The sequence below is a fragment of the Suillus discolor genome (genome assembly GCF_016758755.1).
Source record: "Suillus discolor strain FC423 chromosome Unknown F5147scaffold_17, whole genome shotgun sequence".
In the NCBI taxonomy this organism is placed as follows: domain Eukaryota; kingdom Fungi; phylum Basidiomycota; class Agaricomycetes; order Boletales; family Suillaceae; genus Suillus; species Suillus discolor.
The window spans coordinates 616,026-633,040 of record NW_024541264.1 but is presented as its reverse complement, the minus strand read 5'-3'; the positions used below and the strand labels follow the sequence as shown (position 1 = coordinate 633,040).

General features: G+C 42.3%; 6 protein-coding genes across 6 annotated transcripts; 2 read left to right on the top strand and 4 right to left on the bottom strand.

Moving 5' to 3' along the window:
* Positions 1-809: 809 nt before the first annotated feature.
* On the bottom strand, positions 810-1,580 carry F5147DRAFT_651356 (uncharacterized protein; the record flags this gene model as incomplete). The annotated part of the gene is made up of 2 exons (XM_041433534.1): positions 810-1,435; positions 1,520-1,580. The coding sequence occupies 2 exons, from the start codon at positions 1,578-1,580 to the stop codon at positions 810-812; spliced, it is 687 nt and encodes a 228-aa protein (XP_041294949.1).
* A 960-nt stretch (positions 1,581-2,540) lies between these two features.
* Positions 2,541-5,373, bottom strand: F5147DRAFT_651355 (uncharacterized protein; the record flags this gene model as incomplete). Its single annotated transcript, XM_041433533.1, has 11 exons — positions 2,541-2,791; positions 2,870-2,989; positions 3,221-3,568; positions 3,818-3,952; positions 3,982-4,235; positions 4,337-4,360; positions 4,463-4,650; positions 4,709-4,871; positions 4,924-5,122; positions 5,191-5,308; positions 5,362-5,373. 11 exons carry the CDS (start codon positions 5,371-5,373, stop codon positions 2,541-2,543), a joined length of 1,812 nt encoding a protein of 603 aa, XP_041294948.1.
* Positions 5,374-6,276: 903 nt separating this feature from the next.
* F5147DRAFT_573573 (uncharacterized protein) lies at positions 6,277-6,654 on the bottom strand (the record flags this gene model as incomplete). The annotated part of the gene is made up of 1 exon (XM_041431164.1): positions 6,277-6,654. A coding segment is annotated over one exon (378 nt), but the record flags the coding sequence as incomplete, so codon positions are not given.
* Positions 6,655-6,728: 74 nt separating this feature from the next.
* Positions 6,729-8,244, bottom strand: F5147DRAFT_651354 (uncharacterized protein; the record flags this gene model as incomplete). The annotated part of the gene is made up of 8 exons (XM_041433532.1): positions 6,729-6,860; positions 6,916-7,080; positions 7,231-7,343; positions 7,396-7,449; positions 7,619-7,762; positions 7,970-8,007; positions 8,039-8,082; positions 8,122-8,244. 8 exons carry the CDS (start codon positions 8,242-8,244, stop codon positions 6,729-6,731), a joined length of 813 nt encoding a protein of 270 aa, XP_041294946.1.
* A 1,948-nt stretch (positions 8,245-10,192) lies between these two features.
* F5147DRAFT_651353 (uncharacterized protein) lies at positions 10,193-12,205 on the top strand (the record flags this gene model as incomplete). Its single annotated transcript, XM_041433531.1, has 11 exons — positions 10,193-10,208; positions 10,274-10,482; positions 10,548-10,610; positions 10,665-10,720; positions 10,751-10,859; positions 10,915-11,056; positions 11,231-11,278; positions 11,425-11,448; positions 11,682-11,834; positions 11,889-12,019; positions 12,095-12,205. The coding sequence occupies 11 exons, from the start codon at positions 10,193-10,195 to the stop codon at positions 12,203-12,205; spliced, it is 1,062 nt and encodes a 353-aa protein (XP_041294945.1).
* A 2,962-nt stretch (positions 12,206-15,167) lies between these two features.
* On the top strand, positions 15,168-15,987 carry F5147DRAFT_771864 (uncharacterized protein; the record flags this gene model as incomplete). Its single annotated transcript, XM_041441294.1, has 3 exons — positions 15,168-15,255; positions 15,311-15,384; positions 15,442-15,987. 3 exons carry the CDS (start codon positions 15,168-15,170, stop codon positions 15,985-15,987), a joined length of 708 nt encoding a protein of 235 aa, XP_041294944.1.
* Between the last annotated feature and the right edge of the window lie 1,028 nt (positions 15,988-17,015).

Sequence of the window (17,015 nt, the reverse complement as noted above, 5' to 3'; positions counted from 1 at the left end):
TCATCCCCCAACTCATCCAGCACCAGCAACCCTCATCCAGTCACTGTGTATGCACCTTCTGCATGCTTCACTGCCCATAGATGTACAAAGATCCGCTTGTACTTTTCTAGAGACCTGGGGTCAGGAGGGGCATTGAGGGGCGTGTCGACCTGCACTTGAACGTGAAAACACCAAGAACTTTTGGTGGGTCAATTTGAGCGCTTGAAGTACAGATCACAGTCTCGAGTGTTGCTGTGACACTGTGTCGGTCCTCTTGCTTGTGTTTGGGAAACTATAGTAACTGCAACCCGATAGTCTCGGATGAGTTCCTGTACGAGAGTGCCCTCAAACATTAAAGCTGTTCATGTTGATGCTGGCACTCATGGTACTCCTACATTGTGTAATAGCCTAATATAAGCCTACTCAAGGGTAAGCGGCAGGAGCATATCCAGAATGCAGGGTACTAAGTCCATGCCTAGAACAGAAGGTAAAGACGGCAGTGATGAAACCATGGTGGTAAGGCCTCACAGAGGATTACTTAGTCGCCTGTTGACCAAAGAAAATGGCAACATGTTCTCCTTGAGCCATGTCTTGAATACAGCCTCATCGACCACAAGGACTTTAACCTTTGTGCCCGGCCTCTTGCTGGTCTAGCGCACCATCCTAGTTGTCTTCATACAACGGTGAGGGATGCACATTGAAGTCCTCGTCTTCAACCCTCAACTTAAAGCCAGACTTTTATATCATTTCCATTTGACTTTGATGGAAAAGTATGTGTCTGCCGATGTAGAAGGACCCGCACTCTGCCTCACACTCAGTGACTGCCTCAACTAATTTCGTGCATGCGTCTTTGTGAGACCTGTAATAGCCAACAAGTGCAGCACTGTGGTCAGTGGGGTGATGACGATGAGACCTAGGACATCTTGATGAGGCAGGTTATGCTTTGGTGGTGGGGCGCTGGGTAGGGGTTCTGGCAGTTGAAGAAGAGAGATTAGGTTCTGTAGGAAGATCGTGAGGGTTGATAGAGAAGTGAAATTGTTGGTGGTGGGGATGGGGAGGGATGACACCTTTGAAGAAGGGGACCATGTTTCCAAGTGGGCGGACCCATTTCTCAGAGGTGAGCCTGTGGAGGTTGGGTTGAGAGGGAGAACGAGGAGTGTGAATGTGTTCACAATACTCTCAAAGTCGAGGAAGGAGAGGTTGTCGTTTGATTCCACTACTGCACTGAGGGCGTGCCCTACTTCCCAGAGTAGCCATTCAGGATCCCCATCTTTCTCGTTGGTCCTAAGCTTAAGCCGAAGGTGTTCATACTGCCTACACTTGGCTCTTGCATCTGCATCCCATACCAGTGCAGCAATAACCAAAAGCCTCAGTTCAATTCCTAGGATCTCCAGGTTCTCAGCCAACTGCCCAGCAATCGTCCTAAAATGTTTGGAGTAGAGGCCAGCTTCACCCACTCCAATTGGTATAATGTGGCTATACACCAGTCACTATCTTCACTTTCCAAAGGCCCTGCCACAAACTCCAGTGCTACACCCACCACCCACCATGTGGCAATGCCTCTGACAAGCCTCTGCAAGTACTCTGGCTGGGCGACACATGATCTGTGGTATACCCCTCACTCCCACTGCTCTCACCCTTACTCGCACATTTACTGGAAGAAGTACTGCATTCTCGACTGGCTCTCTCTCGATGAGAATAGTGTTCGAGGTAACTCATCGTGCTCAGTGAAATATGCAGGTTCAACTTGCCACTAGTGAACTCAAGCTCAAGCCAAAGCCTGGACTAGGCTTGGCAGAATGAGCACGTGTCACAGCACAAGCAAATTCCTCATCTAGGGCTGCTGTCATATCCCACGTTCTGAACCCGGACCAATCACGCAATCATCTCCAGACTTCCGGACTTCCAGATCCAGTCAGCTCCTATCTTCTGTGCCTTTTCCCTTTAATATTTCCCTTATCAGTTAGCATGCTTTATTTTCTGTCCCTGATTTATTTTTGTCTTCATTTTACTAAGTTCTGATAGACTAGTGATAGTCATCCCACATGCTCTGCCATAGCCTCCCATAGCCTCGCACTGCACTAACTGTTTCTCCATTATGTCCTCAGTAGTATATAAACCCTGTACAATCCTTGTAGTTCCTCAGTTCAAATATTATCTTAGACTCTGCTCATTCCCTCCTCCGTCTGACTTGAGTTTCTCCTCTCATCGTCCTCCATTAAAGTCTTAGGATTGACTCCTATAGACTGCTCACCTCTGCCTCTACCTCTGGTAGTCCTCTGCTGTTTCCTTTCTAGTTCGGACATTGTCCGGATTAGTCTTATCACTCATTCCTGAACGTCCGCCAGAATTCCTGCGCATCGGACATCATCCAACAACCTTCGGACATCGTCCAGCAGCCCTCAGAAGTTAGGGGCACATACTCGGGTAAGGGGCGCAGCGCACAAGCTGAAGCCAAGCCCTTCGGATCTGAACCATTGAGCACGTTCTTAACAGGCTGGCTGCATATCATCTGGTATGTTTAGAAGTCAAGTAATTACATTATGAAGCCATCTTCAATATCAACTTGTCATACCCCATTTTTCCTCAAAACTCTTTATGCCCTCAGCTGCAAACTCAGCCCACATGGAAGCCTGCTTTTCAGCATATGCCCTATGCCCATTCTTGATGCTTTCATCTGCCCTTGCTCTCCACTCTGACTCCTGGTTCTGAAACCACTGTACTGTCCAACACATTTCATGCTGTACTAACTTCAACTCTTCACTCCAACGGTCATATCGTGCTTTTGCTTTCAACCAATTCACTCGATAAACTAGGCATGGGGAACATAAGCTCAGTACCTTAATAAAAATCAGATAATATTAAAACTCACATTTATTCATCCACTCACTCTTCTGGCTGTCCTCTGCACTGTTGATTCTCCAAAACCAAGCCAGTCTATCAGAACCCTGACCATGCCTATTTTCCTCAGTGACTTCTTTGCTTACTATAAGGTCCTCAGCCTTTAGGGCTTGATAAGATGACATTGTATCAGAGTTAGCCACCAATCGTTGCTTTGCTGCCCTTGAACGACAATATTCTCGAGCATGTTTGTTGATAGCCAAGGTGATTTTTTGAAGTTCCTTGGTTGATCTAGTACCCTGATGATGAATTGATTTGTTGGAGTGTAATTTCTCTGGAAACACCATAGATCTGTCACCGAGGGCTTGATAAAGCTTTTCCAGGGAGTCATTTGCTTAACCCTTTTGAAGCTCCAGTTCTTCTTGACGTAATTGAATGACAACATCATTCATAATCGGATCAGATGTTCCCCATGATGGCATCCAAAGTTCAGCAACCTCTGCAGGTGAGTCAGCATCATCTCCGAGGTCCAAAATACTCTCTTCCCCCAGCTCTTCAATTCCTGGAAAATTAGATCCATCAGCCTCCCCCAGGCACAGTTCAGGGTCATCCTGGTGCAATCCCTCTTCCCCCTCGAATTCCATACCATTTGTCATAACCAACGCAGTCTTGTGGAACTTATTAATACAAGACAAGAGCTTCTGTCTTTTTTCTTCCATGAGAGTTCTCTGAGAAGCAGTTGGATCCTCTGGCAGTTGTCTTATAAAAGAACGTAGGGCATCTCTAATAACCCAATTTGAGTCAATCACATTCCAAATATTGAACACCTTACTGAGCATTTTCTATGTTGATACCCTCGATCAACTATGCAATAGCCCCAGTCCTACCATTGGTGGACACTTTGTTTTCAGTCAACCTTAGCCTTATTTCAGCCATAGTTGGAGCTTTTGATGATTCATAATCAGGTCTAATCAAAGTTGAATTTTACCGAACCTACCTTTATCTATTTTAAGCTGATAGATATCAAGAAGCTCACTGCGATCAAGAGCTGCTAGTTCAGCTTCCTTCTTCCATTTCTGGACATTGGCCTGATTAAGAGACTTCATCAATTCTTCGTATGGACCCTGAGTGTCTTTAACACCCTATATGGCTTGATTATACTTTTTAAGTAATAATTTGACTTTTGAAGTGTTCCATTAGTCGAAGTTGACATCTCAGAAGTCAAGAGAGGGGACTTGCCAATTTTGACAAGCTTCTTCCAATTAGAATCCCTCATATGGTCATCCAAGACTTCCTGTCTGTGAGAGAGAGTCATGGATCTTGCAGTTGGGGAAATCTTGTTAAATGGGACCCAGAGGGTCTCCAAGATTTCCCCATCAATATGACCAGCTCCTGTAATAAAATTGAGGCTGAATCTGGAAAAGCACAGTAGCTTATGAGCGCTTAGATAAAACTTGCCGATCGCTAGCAATATTTTGATTAATGGAGGAAGAGACAGGTGATAGCTTTGATTCACCTGTTCATTGAAGTGAATACTCCACTGGCATGCAACATCATAGATTATGAGTGCACTGTCAATATCTTCTGATGGATATTTCAATGTATTGCAGATGGAATAGTCCATGTTCATTTGTCTGACTACGTAGTCAGCCTGAGGTCATAATACAACAATGTAACCACATATCTCTCTCCCTTTTGGAAGTCAACCACTGCATGGGGAACAAAACATCCATGCCTAGCACATGCTATTGCCCCAACTCCCGTAGCTCTTAGGTTGCTTCTCTGGATATTTGCTGCATTCACAGCATGGTGATTGCTGCAAGATGATTTCTGAAATTATATTAGACATCATTTCTAAGGAAACATGTGATGAAATATGACAACTCACCTCTTTCTCTTCCACAGATTCTATTATGTGACTTTGATAAGGTCCTTCTGTCACCATATATCCCTTTCCGTCTGCTAGTGAAACATCATCTTCTGGGGTCTTTATCTTCATATGTTGAGCTGTAAAATTTCCATCGACAACATATCTTTGCATGACCAACCAACTGCCACCCACAAAAATCAGCTCAGTTGTCAGTTGTTAATGAACTAACTTACCTGTCATAGGTATCCTTCCAAGAAGAAGGTAAGTTTATTCCAGGCTGGGAATATGCTGGACAATAAAGAGCTAAATCCCCTGGACCAGGAGATCTGTCTGACTCATGTGCAAAGCCGAACCTTATTCCATTGACCAAATCCCTCCATATACGAGACACCCACATAAGTTCATAGTAATGATCCTTTTTATCATGTAAGCCTAGGATATAGTAATAAAGAAATTGCTCACAGGTATTTTATGAGGGAAAGCATTATTGGTAAAATAACATAGCTTTTGATAAAAGCTCATAGCTGAGGTCTTGTACTCCAAAGCATCTATGAGGAAGTTATCTAGAATATTGAAGGTAAAAGCAGATTGAGACTGAGTGATGCTGGCAGGAAATAACTTTGCTTTTAGGAGATATAGATGTCTGTCCTTATCAGCACCAGGACACTGACACTAGGATACATGGTGTGAATAAACTCCAGTGGAATGCACAATGACCAGGTTGGACAATTCTAACTGAGTGTCATAAATAGTATCCCCCTCTCCATGTCCAAACACATCTTCCATCATTCCGAGATCCGACCAGGGTGAGGGGTTGGACTGCTGCAACAAATTGGGGCAAGGATGTCTACCATGGCCAAGATATATGATATATCTGTGGTCCTGTAGAGTAGTAGACTGGTAGAACTTGCTATTCCAAAGTTGAAGGTTGTGGAAGGGATGGTGCTGGTGGGCTTTGACAGCACATGAGGGACACCAACTGTGCTTTCCTGAGCAGGACAGACAACAAATAAAGCTCTCCTCTCCTCCATAATCCTCACATTTCCCATTGTTGATCAGCTGTTCCAACTCCAACAACACTGAAAGATATTCATCACAACAAGGCAAGTATTGCCAAAGAAAATCATTTTGGGTCTGCAATGTTAGCCAATTGTTGATAATGGTGTCAAAATAACTCACTTTGGTTTCTCATTGGATATCATTTGAGCCTCCTATATCGAAATCACCATACACCTCTCTGTTATATTCCACCAGAGAATAATCTTCAGTATGTTGTTGTTGTTTTTGTTTCAAAGGTAAGACTGGCTCTGTTTTGCTATCAGAGTCTTCATAGACAATTGAAGCATTGGCTTCTCTCCATGTATTTTTTCCCCTTCAAGTTTTTGATGATATATATGTATATTTGTAAGCACCCTGTTTTCTCTTTGTTGAAGTATCAGATGAAGATGGAGCTACTCTGAGCCTATTGTGCCTCTATGTGGCTTTTGAGCTCATTGAGATTATAAATGACTAGAGTGCAACATGAATTTTTGCATGGCTACACAATCCCCCCCCAAAACAGCAAATATCTTTGGAATTTTCCAGTACTATTTTCTACACATTTTCTCCCTCTTCCCCTTCTGCCTCCTTCCTACTAACTCTAAAAAGAAGCTCTGCATGGGAAAACCTGGCCTTGGCACCCCCACCCTGTTGTGTACAGCATCCTTCATAAAGTGGGCAATTACAAACCTTTCTCTATTAAGCCAGGGTCCAATAGAATGTTCTAGCACCCTTCCTGAGATATAAACCATTGTGCCAGGAGAATAATCAAGCTCTGCTTTGAGGTCTGCCAAGGCCAACGTTGTATGATGGTTTCTTCCTAGACTGACAAGAAGATCTAACAGTGAAGGAGATCCACCACCATCTCTGTGGCTAAATGTGACCCGATTAGCAATGATTTCAAGTTCTGAAAAGATTGAGGACCAAGATTCTACTGGGGCAGGTTTTTTTGGGAGTGTTGAACTTCCTTGATAACCTCAGAAAATGCCAAAATGCCAGCTTAGAAAAGATCTGGCGCCACCATAGCAGTTATGGCATTCCATAGAACTTCTGATATTGTCAAAGCTGCCATCCATTGTTGGACCTTCTTCGATTTATAAGACTCCGATGTCACCAACAGATCCATTAGTCGCTAAGAATAGAGTTAAAACTAGACTAAAAATAAACACTTGGTAAAAATACCATACCTCTTGTCTTTGCATGAAGTATGCAGGAACCACTGTTATTCTACCAGCCCCAAACTCCCCCCCACCATCTGGGACCATATAGCCCTCATCCCTCCAAGTGTTCTTATTTGTAAGGGATTTGAGAAGAGTATCCCTCAAGCCAACAGTGATATGGTTGACATGCTCCTGATTATTAATTAATTAGCCTTGAAGGGGAATCCCAAACCAGAAACATGTTAGGCGAGAAGGTATCAAAATATTAGGGAGGTAAACCACTAAAATTTTTCCGTGCCTATCTATAACTATTGTTGGAACCGAAATTTTGCCAAGCACTACTTCAGGGAAGAACTTCTTCAGTCTATCTGTTTCAGCAGATGGCAACCCGTCCAGATTTGGTGGTGACAATTTGACCTTCTCAGCATACCGGTCCACATCCCAATCAATATTGACTGTAGTTCAGCATTTGAATTCATATACAGCCATAAATTTCTCTTCACTCACTGGGGTTGACCATGGCATGCGCAATTGTCAGGGTGGCCCGGGTGATTTCATATTCTGAAATTGACCCATCATTGAAGGTTAAATTATCAGCCAGTGATTCCAAGTACTGCCGAAGCTATACTGCTATTCTCATCCTTGATTTCCTCATTAATTAATAGTCAGCTACAATCAATACTAAACCATAGTTACCTAGCTTTATGCAGTAATTCAGTTTCAACTCTACCATCTTGAAGGACACCTAGTTCAGTTGAATTGCCTATGATCTCTCCAACCCTCCTGGTCAGAGCTGCCACTAGCTCAGTTGTCTTGCTTTTGAGGTTGTCCATTATGAAGAAGAAAAAATGAACCAAAGTTCTCACGATCTGCACTGATGTCGAATCAAGCATGATGTAATTAGACAATTAGACCATATGAAGGCAAATTTATTGTGACATAATAACCTAATATGTTTTGATTAACTTGGGCCCTTGAGAGCCATTTGCAGAACACCAGGCCAAAATTGTGGCAAGGAGTATTTCAAATGACAAAGATGTATTGAATGAATTTGTGAGGCTGTCTAGCCAAGCTGACTCACTCAGTATGAGAATATTCAGATTATTTATTATTCTTGTACTGGATACAAACATTATTTTGTCTTCCTTACAGTATAAGAATAGTGATGAAGACAATACTCTCTTCATGTGCACTCTGTGTGCAAGAATAGTCAGACTACCCTCCTATACTAACTGTGCAAACATCTACCACTAAGAGGACCAGTAAAGCTGGACAGCATGCTTCTGGAAGCGTGAAGAGTCCCTCATCTGCTGCTCTGTCAGCATCTGCTCTCAAGCACTCTACTACTGCAACCATGAAAACATAGTGCAAGAACAGAGAAATGGTTCACTATTCTTATACTGGGCGAGCTCACTCTCCCAGTGCGAGAATAGTCAGACTATTCACTATTCTTGTACTGGATGCCAACATCATCTTATCTTTCTTACAGTACAAGATCACAATAGACTAAAATATTGAACAATGAGGATTATTCCTTTGTTGTAGCGGTCAAATTCTAATTTTTAGACATGGTTGCCCTTTATATCACTCTCACACAATCACATGACTTAGATTTTGGGCAAAAAGTTATGAGTCACATGACCAAATAATTCCCATCAAGGGTAATACATTTGCGCTGCTTCATCTAATCTAAAGTGTATAAGTGCGAAAATTTTAAAATGACACAAAACTAAGGTAAATGATGCAAGACATGGATGGAGGGGCCCTCTCCATCCAAGCCTTGCACCCTACAGTACAAAAGATAGGTAAAAATGTGTAGTAATTGATAATCTAGTGTAGTGAAAGTGAGTATGAGACTGAATATTAAATTGGCACTTACCAGATTAGACCAATGAAGGAGTAGTGAAACCAAAAATGCAGAGTAATTGATAATCTAGTGTAGTGAAAGTCAGTATGAGACTGAATATGAAATTGGCGCTTACCAGATTAAACTAATAAAGGAGTAGTGAAACCAAAACCATATATAAGGCTGGAGAAAGAAATGCGGTTAGTATTAGAGTATGTAGGAAAGAGAGACAAAAAAACCGGCCCAACAAACAAGCCAGGCACGCCAAAAGCTAAAGAAAATGCAGTTAGTATCTGAGTATACATGAAGCACAAAACACAGACTCAACAAACAATGCAAGAGCAAAAAATCTAGAGAAAGAAATGTAGTTAGTGTTCTAAAGTTCAAGATGTCAATCCCTGGGGACATGGACAGCCAAGAATAAATCCCCCAGATCCCAAAGTTCAAGGCACCAATCCCTGGGGATATGGATAGCCAAGAACACATCCCCCAGATCTCAAAGTTTAAGGCACCAATCCCTGGGGACATGGATAGCTAGGAACATATCCTCCAGATCCCAAAGTAAGAGGCACCAGTCTCTGGAGACATGAATAGCCAAGGACTTAAGAAGAGAAGAAAAGTAAGAGGTGCTAGTCTCTAGAGAGATGGATAGCCAAGAAACAATTCAAACAAAGGACAGGAAACTGACCTTGAGGCGCACTAACAAGCAAAAGCTTGATGTGCACCAGCTATCAAGCACAGCTGTAAATAACAAATGACAAGTTAGTACTGAAACAAAGGAAAGAAAACTGACCTTGAGGCGCACTATCAAGCGCAGCTGTGAATAAAAAATGGCAAGTTAGTACTACAAAGCATAAGTCAAACAAAACATACTAAGAGCAGTTGAAAATTAATAGTAGCACTGCCTTTGACCACTTGCAGCTGCAGTCTGCAAGTGGCCAAAGGACAGGCCATAGAATATGAGTGGATGATAGAGCATTGAGAGAGTGAGGGCGGAAACATAGTTGAAGTTGAGAAAGATGAACCGTGTGAACAATATTGATGGTTGATCTATTGTTTGTTTATTTTTTGATGTTTGCGCCAGCTGTTCCTGCAAACAAATCCAAGAGAGCAAACAAGTCCACAATCGGACTTTGCTGGTGGACGTCACATGTATCTTTGGTTGGTTTTTGCACAAGTTTCTTTTGTCAACACGTCTCTTTGTCATGTGAGTTTGTTTTGTTTGTGCCATGTGATATACTGACTTCTTTTGTCAACGTGTCTCTTTGTCATGTGAGTTTGTTTTGTTTGTCCCATGTAATATACTGACTAGTTCTTGGACATTTTTTTTTTGTCAATGTATCTCATTTGCTGACGTGTCTCTTTGTTAATGTGAGTTTATCTTTGTGTGGCCTTGTAGTATACTGACTACAGGTTCTCTTTTTTCAGTGCATCTTTTCTCAGCGCCACTCTTCTCCAATGTGTCTTTTTGAATGTGAGTGTCCTTATTTTGTCTTTGTGTGGCGCATGCAATTCTGCTAACACTGACTACAATTCTAGCATTTTGCGCACTCTCCCTCATCAATCATGGCCCGCACCAAGAATACCACCAAGAAATGTACCGGTGGCTCAGTGCCACACATCCTCCTCAAGATCTCAAGAGTGCAACTCTCTGGAGGGGACACCAGAAAATGAAGGCTTTGAGCGCCACTAGGGGCGCCTTATCTGTGGGAGGTGGGGACTTAGAGAAGAGGAATGGTCAGCATGAGGTTAGTCTATATTCTCTATGTTCTCTGTCTTCTATCTGCTAATTCACTTTATCTTTCTTATCAAGGCTTTGACCGCCACCAGGGCCGCCACCAGTGAGGACTTAGAAATTAGAAGTGCCCACAATGAGGTGCGCACATTCTCTCACTCCTCTATTTGCTAATGTACATTGTTCTTCTTATAGTATTGTATACTCTGCAGGGATGGTGCAGTGCACTATGAAGACAATACTCTCTTCATGTGCGTGCTGTGTCCCAGAGTCGTCTGCAGGCTCTGCCTGCAGCTGCCGCCTGACATAGAGACCAAAGTCCTACAAGAGGACATCTCATTCAGGTGCATTTGTTGCCATATCAAGATGGAACAAAGTGCCGCCTACTTTGTGAGTATTTTTTTTCATTTGTTCATGCCTCATTGATAACATCATATCACTACAGGGTTTCTATAACAGCAACGGCCTTCCCTTCTTGGACAAGTTCCTATCTGTCACTGGTGCACTTGAGGTGTCTGCCCGAGCTAAAATATCGGTGGCTCTGGTCATTTTTATTTACCTTATCCTCGTCGACTTTGAAGTAGCTGGTAGCCCTTTTGAGTTTGCTCACAGCTTCCTTAAGTGTCATATCCCATATATCCACGCTTCTCTTCCGGACCTCGGACCTTAGATCCGATCTGATCTGATATATAGATCCGCTTCTGATCCGATATATGATAAGCTTCTTAATTCATTTCCTGTTCATATAATGTTAAACACAGCCTATTCCTTATTTCTTGTTCCCGGTGTCTCAGTTATACTTACTACTGGTATGCTTACTGATCTGTTAACCTATGCTTCATTTCCGACTCATGCTTGATAAACTTTGCTTATGCTTCATACATAGCCTTGGACTCTTGCTTACTAATCTTTCCGTTATTCACTTAGTATATAAACCCTTGTATATGTGTTGTAGTACCTCAGTTCGAATATCAACTTAGTTTGTCCTCTTTCTGTCCTCCGGACTTGAGTCTAAATAACTCTCGTCGAATCTCTGAGACTTAGGATCGATTCCTTTAGTCTATATCTCTGGCTCTATCTTCAGATAGTCTATCCTCTAATTGTTTCTAGTTCGGACTTGTCCAGATTAGCCTTACACACGTTTCTGATATCCAGAAGTCATCCGGATAATACTATGAGACTCATCCGACCCTCCGGACACATTATCGCTAGTCTCTGAAATAAGGGACAGTACTTGGGAAAGGGGCACAGCATACGAGCTGAGGCCAAAGTCCTTCAGATCTGATCCTCCAAGAGTACAACCTTACATTAAGCCGTACTACTCCGGTGATGGCATCAAATATGTTGAGGTGTACTATGACATTGGTACTGATGGCAAGCTTGCCTCCTACTGAACCCAAATCCGCCACATTATTAAAGGTTTGAAGAACTCATTCATCTGGGAGCGTGTTGTCATTGGTGTGTCCACTCACACTGACGAGGACTTTGGAGACCCTTTTACTGGGTATGGAGATGATTCAAAGGGCCATGTGAGCACTCTGGTCAATGATGTGAGTTTTTCTTTCTTTGGAACCAGCCAATAGTGACTATTGTTACAGTTCTTGGATATAATCCTCCAACCCTAGCAAAGTATCATTGACCATGCCCAAGAATCATATCTCTGGATGCTCTGCTGCAGCTCCCTTATCAACAACCTAGACTCATTTCATGGCTTGCAAGAGGCTGTTGTCCGGTGACCTGCACCAAACCGGTTCGGTGCATGGATGACTAATGCTCACTCACGAGCCCGATACCCTAGAAATCATTATGAACAATCTTCCTTTACTTTATGGTTCAGACGGCAGTTCAGATAGTATTTTCATTTTCTCAGACAGACTCAGATAGGCTGAATATTCTTGTATATTTAATTTTGCGGTAAATTCTGCTTAGTCAGCAATAACAATGACTCAGACTGAATCCCACACATGTCAAGTAACAGTGTAAAATAGTTCTTGCATAATTTGCCTTGTGGGAACTTTCTTAACACTCTAAATACACGGCTCGCGTCATTTCTACGGTCAATAAAGTAACATTATAACAAGACACCAACAAATAACATAATCAGTCTGTTACTTAATATTTGTCACATGATACTAAGTTATATGACTCTAACAGTCAGGTGACCTATGACCCTAAACCAAATCATGACAAAGCAACCTTTTTGAGATGACTAAAGCTTGATGACACAAATTATAAAGCACATGACTACAGTAAATAGTATTGGTACAATCTGACTAAGCCTATTCCCCTTAGAACGTGGGAAATAGTAACACAGCCACCATAATTTATCTATATAAGACCCCACTTTTTGCCAATAAATATAAGGCATAGAGGGAACTTTTAAGCCCCACAAAATAAATTTGAGTGTGAAGTGTGATCAGTATCAACAACAGTGACAAGAGCTGTTAAGCAACTAACTGAGAGGTCATTGTAAGCAACATCCAGCAATACCTTTAAGCTCATCATCAACAACTGTGAAATATCTTGAGCTCACTGTGCTCAACAGTGAGCAAACTTTTTCTTTGATTTTCTACTGGTGAACCTCTAGTCTCTTTCTTTTCTTTTCTTTCTTCTTTCTCTCTTTCTTTTTCTGTTTCTTTCTTTGTTTCTTTCTTTTCATTTGTCTCTTTTTCTGTTCAGTTCGTTCACGTCTCAGTGTTATTGTCTGAATTTATTTCAAGATCTTTGTGTTGTCTTTACGTCCATCTAAGCACCGGCTTAGTGGGAAGACTTCAGAAGTTGATAGTGACGCTTGACCTCACTCATCTGAGTAGTGATACTGAGCCAGGGTTTTCTTTGTCTGCTAGACTTTAGTTGTTGAATAGGGGACTTGGTACTGAAATCCAAGGACGTCCGTTCCTGATTCTGTTTAATACTCATCGTGAGTTCCTTGGCAGCAGGTTCAATAGTGAACTAAGAGTCCTACTGATCACTGATTAGTCCTGACCTTTGATTCTACCTGTTTGTGCTGAGGGGGTGATTGCTATAATTTCGCACAACTTTCTGTAGTAAATTTATTACAAGAAGCATTGTTACTGAAGGAAGGGTTTCCCTTATCAATCTATTTCTTTTTTTCAGTACCATACTGTTGGGCTGACTTTTCTCTGTTCTCTAAACACTGCCATACCATTGGAGTGAATCAATTTCTTTTTGTCATCACCATACCGTTGGGCTGACTACATTCTGTTTATTTTATTTTCTATTGCGTCCATACTGTTGGATTGACTGGTATTGCTACTGACCTCACAGGAAGTATTTTTGTCTGAACATAGCTTGGGGAAGTGTAAACAGCCACCCACGAACAACCACGTTATCAGTCATTGGTATTTGTCTGAATCACTGACCGTGGAGATTTTTGATTTTGTAGGTGTTTATCTATAGATCATCTATCTAAGAAGACACCGGTAAGTTTTTTTTGCCTTTATTTGACATAGTTTATCTAATGTTTTCACAGACACAAATTCACCGGTACCATTGCCTTCAATGCTCCTCATTTTCAACCTTCTTTTGCCTCACACTTGCTCATTTTATTTACCAAGAGGGTCCTCATTGGGCGGTGCCCACTTTGGTTGGCTTTCAAGGATATGCTCTCACAGTCCTGGAACCTAGGCAGCCACTCTGACATATTTCTGTTGACCACTGTCAAGGAGGGTGGCCTTAGTATTTCTAGGTTTGCATGGACTAATGTGGAGGTCTGTCCTTGGGGCAACCCCTTGCCTATCCAATGTAGTGGGTGTGGTAGGGTTAATTCTTGGAGATCCGCCTATGTCAAGAACAGCAAGTCTTACATTTTTGAGTGCAAAAATGACTCTTGCAAAGTAAGCCACACATTCTCTCAGCCACCAGGGTCCACAGTACTCTATTCTGGTAGGAAGAATGGTAGTACCTGGTTGGATATTCCATTGAAGGTGCACTTAGCTTAATTTACATGTTTTCTGCAATACTTGTCTTACACTGTTCTTTGCTCATGTTATCACTGTTCTAAGTTTAAGTAATCTTTTATTTTTCATGTCTGAATCTTGAGATTTGGTGTATAAACTAATGTCATTAAGTCTGAGTCGGTCAGAAAGTGCAACCAGTCCACAACTCACTTGACAACAGATCAACAAACCATGTCATATGATCAAAACACAGTCATGTGACATGGTTTGTTGATCTGTTGTCAAGTGAGTTGTGGACTGGTTGCACTTTCTGCAAACTTATACCGGCCTACGTTCTTGAGATTTTTGCATATAATGGCTGACTGGACACATGTATTCAAGAGTGTTTTGGATGAGCACAAGGTTGCCTATGTTTCTGCCAAAGGAAACACGGCCAAGACGGCTACAATTCTCAAAACCATCAAGGATACTATAGTTGAAACTGATTGAGCCAAGGATCCTTCTATCATGCTTCCAGACAAAAACTTTCAGAAGGTAGATTTCCAGTGTCTTTACACCTACAGTAATCTAATTTTATAGGCTATTCCAGAATGTTGTCATCAAGAATCCTTCTTACCTGCAGAAGGACACCATTAGCACCATTTTTTTACATTAGAAGTTTTGTGCTAATCGTAATGAACCAATTTTACGATTCATTGGGTATAAGGAAGGTGACTTCTATGATTCTCTGGCTAAGAAGGGCGATGTAAGTCAAAAATCAAGAAAGAACCAAAAATATATGGAAGTATCAGATGATGAGGATGAGGTACTGAAGAAGGTCCCCCAAGCCAATCTTTCTTCGGATGAAGAGGAAGACTTAGCAATAGGTCTGAGCCACACCTTGTCTCTTTCCCATTCCTGCCTGAAATTCCATATGGGCAGTGATACAGTTGTCCCTCTCCACTCTCTCATCATACCATCATTTGTTGGCCACAGTTCAAAAGCTTGCTGAGACAGTATATATAATTGACAAATTTTATGATACAGTACTGAATTTAACTTGTTTTTGAAAGCAAACTACAGATCCTAAGGGCAAAGCTAGGAAGCAACATCTGCCTGGTTGGTCATCTTGGACGTGGTCTGAGGAATATCTACCTCAAAATATGCACTATGATATTCAGGCGTCCTTCACTGCTTTGAAGGAACTAGAGAACTATATCATCAGATCTCGTGGTTGGAGTATGATTGTTGTCCTTGGACTTGGACTCCTCCTTCATGAGTGTCGCCATACTCAGGAGTATGAAGCAGATGAGGCTGGAGATGATGTACCTGAATATTTGGGCACCTTCATCCTTGGCATTCAGGTAGGGGAGAAGATTGAGGAGGCAATTACTAGAATTCAGGCGAAGGTGGAGGCAATACTGCCAGATGATTATGAGAAGCAGATGTCAGTGACCAAAGAAGTTCATATGAGATGTCTGGAGAACAAAAGGCAGGTGAAAGAAAGGAGGGAGGCAGAGCAGGCAAGGGTTGCTGCAGAGAAGAAAGCTGCTGAGGAGGCTTGGATGGCTGAGGAGGCTCGAGTGGCTGAGGAGAAGAGAGTGGCTAAGGTGGCTTGATTGGCTAAGGAGAGGGCTGCCACATTCAAGAAGGCAAGTGGTACTAAAGCTAGGGGAAAAGGAAAGGGTAAGCAGCTAGCCACAGATGTGAATGATTCACCTATGAAAAAAGTGAAAAAATCTGCTCCTCCTGCTCCTCATCATTCTGCCAGAGGGAAAGTACCTTCAAAGAAGTATAAGGACTGAAACACTAGTATTAGCACAATGTCTTAGAATTTTATTTTTGCAGTTTGTTGTCATATAGACTTCAATTTTTATGTCTATATTTATATTAGCACTAAGGATACTTTACTCTATGTATGATATGGTCCATGTAATTTATGCAAGTGGTTGTAATAGGCCTATGTACCTCTGCTGATTGCACAGGTAGGACAGCCTGCCCCACAAGAACATATTGGCCTATTAGGCCAGCCCATCTACGACATATGTAGAGCCTGGGCGGCTGTCATCTGATATCATATTGGCCCATTGGGCCAACCAGCCTATGTGGCATGTAGATCAGGTGCGGCCACCCTACTGATCACATTTTGGCCCATTGGGCCAGCCTGTTTGTGCAGCATGTAGGCCAAGGGCAGCCAGCCCTTAATAACATATTAATCAATGGGGCCGGCCAGTTTGTGCAGCATGTAGGTCTAGGCTGGCCGACCTCTGATAACATATTGACCAATTGGGCCGGCCAGTTTGTGCAGCAGTAGGCCTGGGTCGGCTGACCTCTGATAACATATTGATCAATTGGACCAGCCAGTTTGTGCAGCATGTAGGCTGAGGCCAGCCGACCTCTGATAACATATTGATCAATTAGGTTGGCCAGGTTGTGCAGCATGTAGGCCTAGGCCAGCTGATCATTCATAATATATTAACCCTTTGGGCCAGCCTGCCTAGTCACTAGGTAAGGAGTATAGTTGTAGATGGTACTTTTTCTTCTCAATATGTCATAGAATTTAGGTCACCATCTATGTCATCCTATATGGGATATATCTTTTATGAGATGAGTGAGGTTGGCTAGACCTAATACTGTATGAAATCTC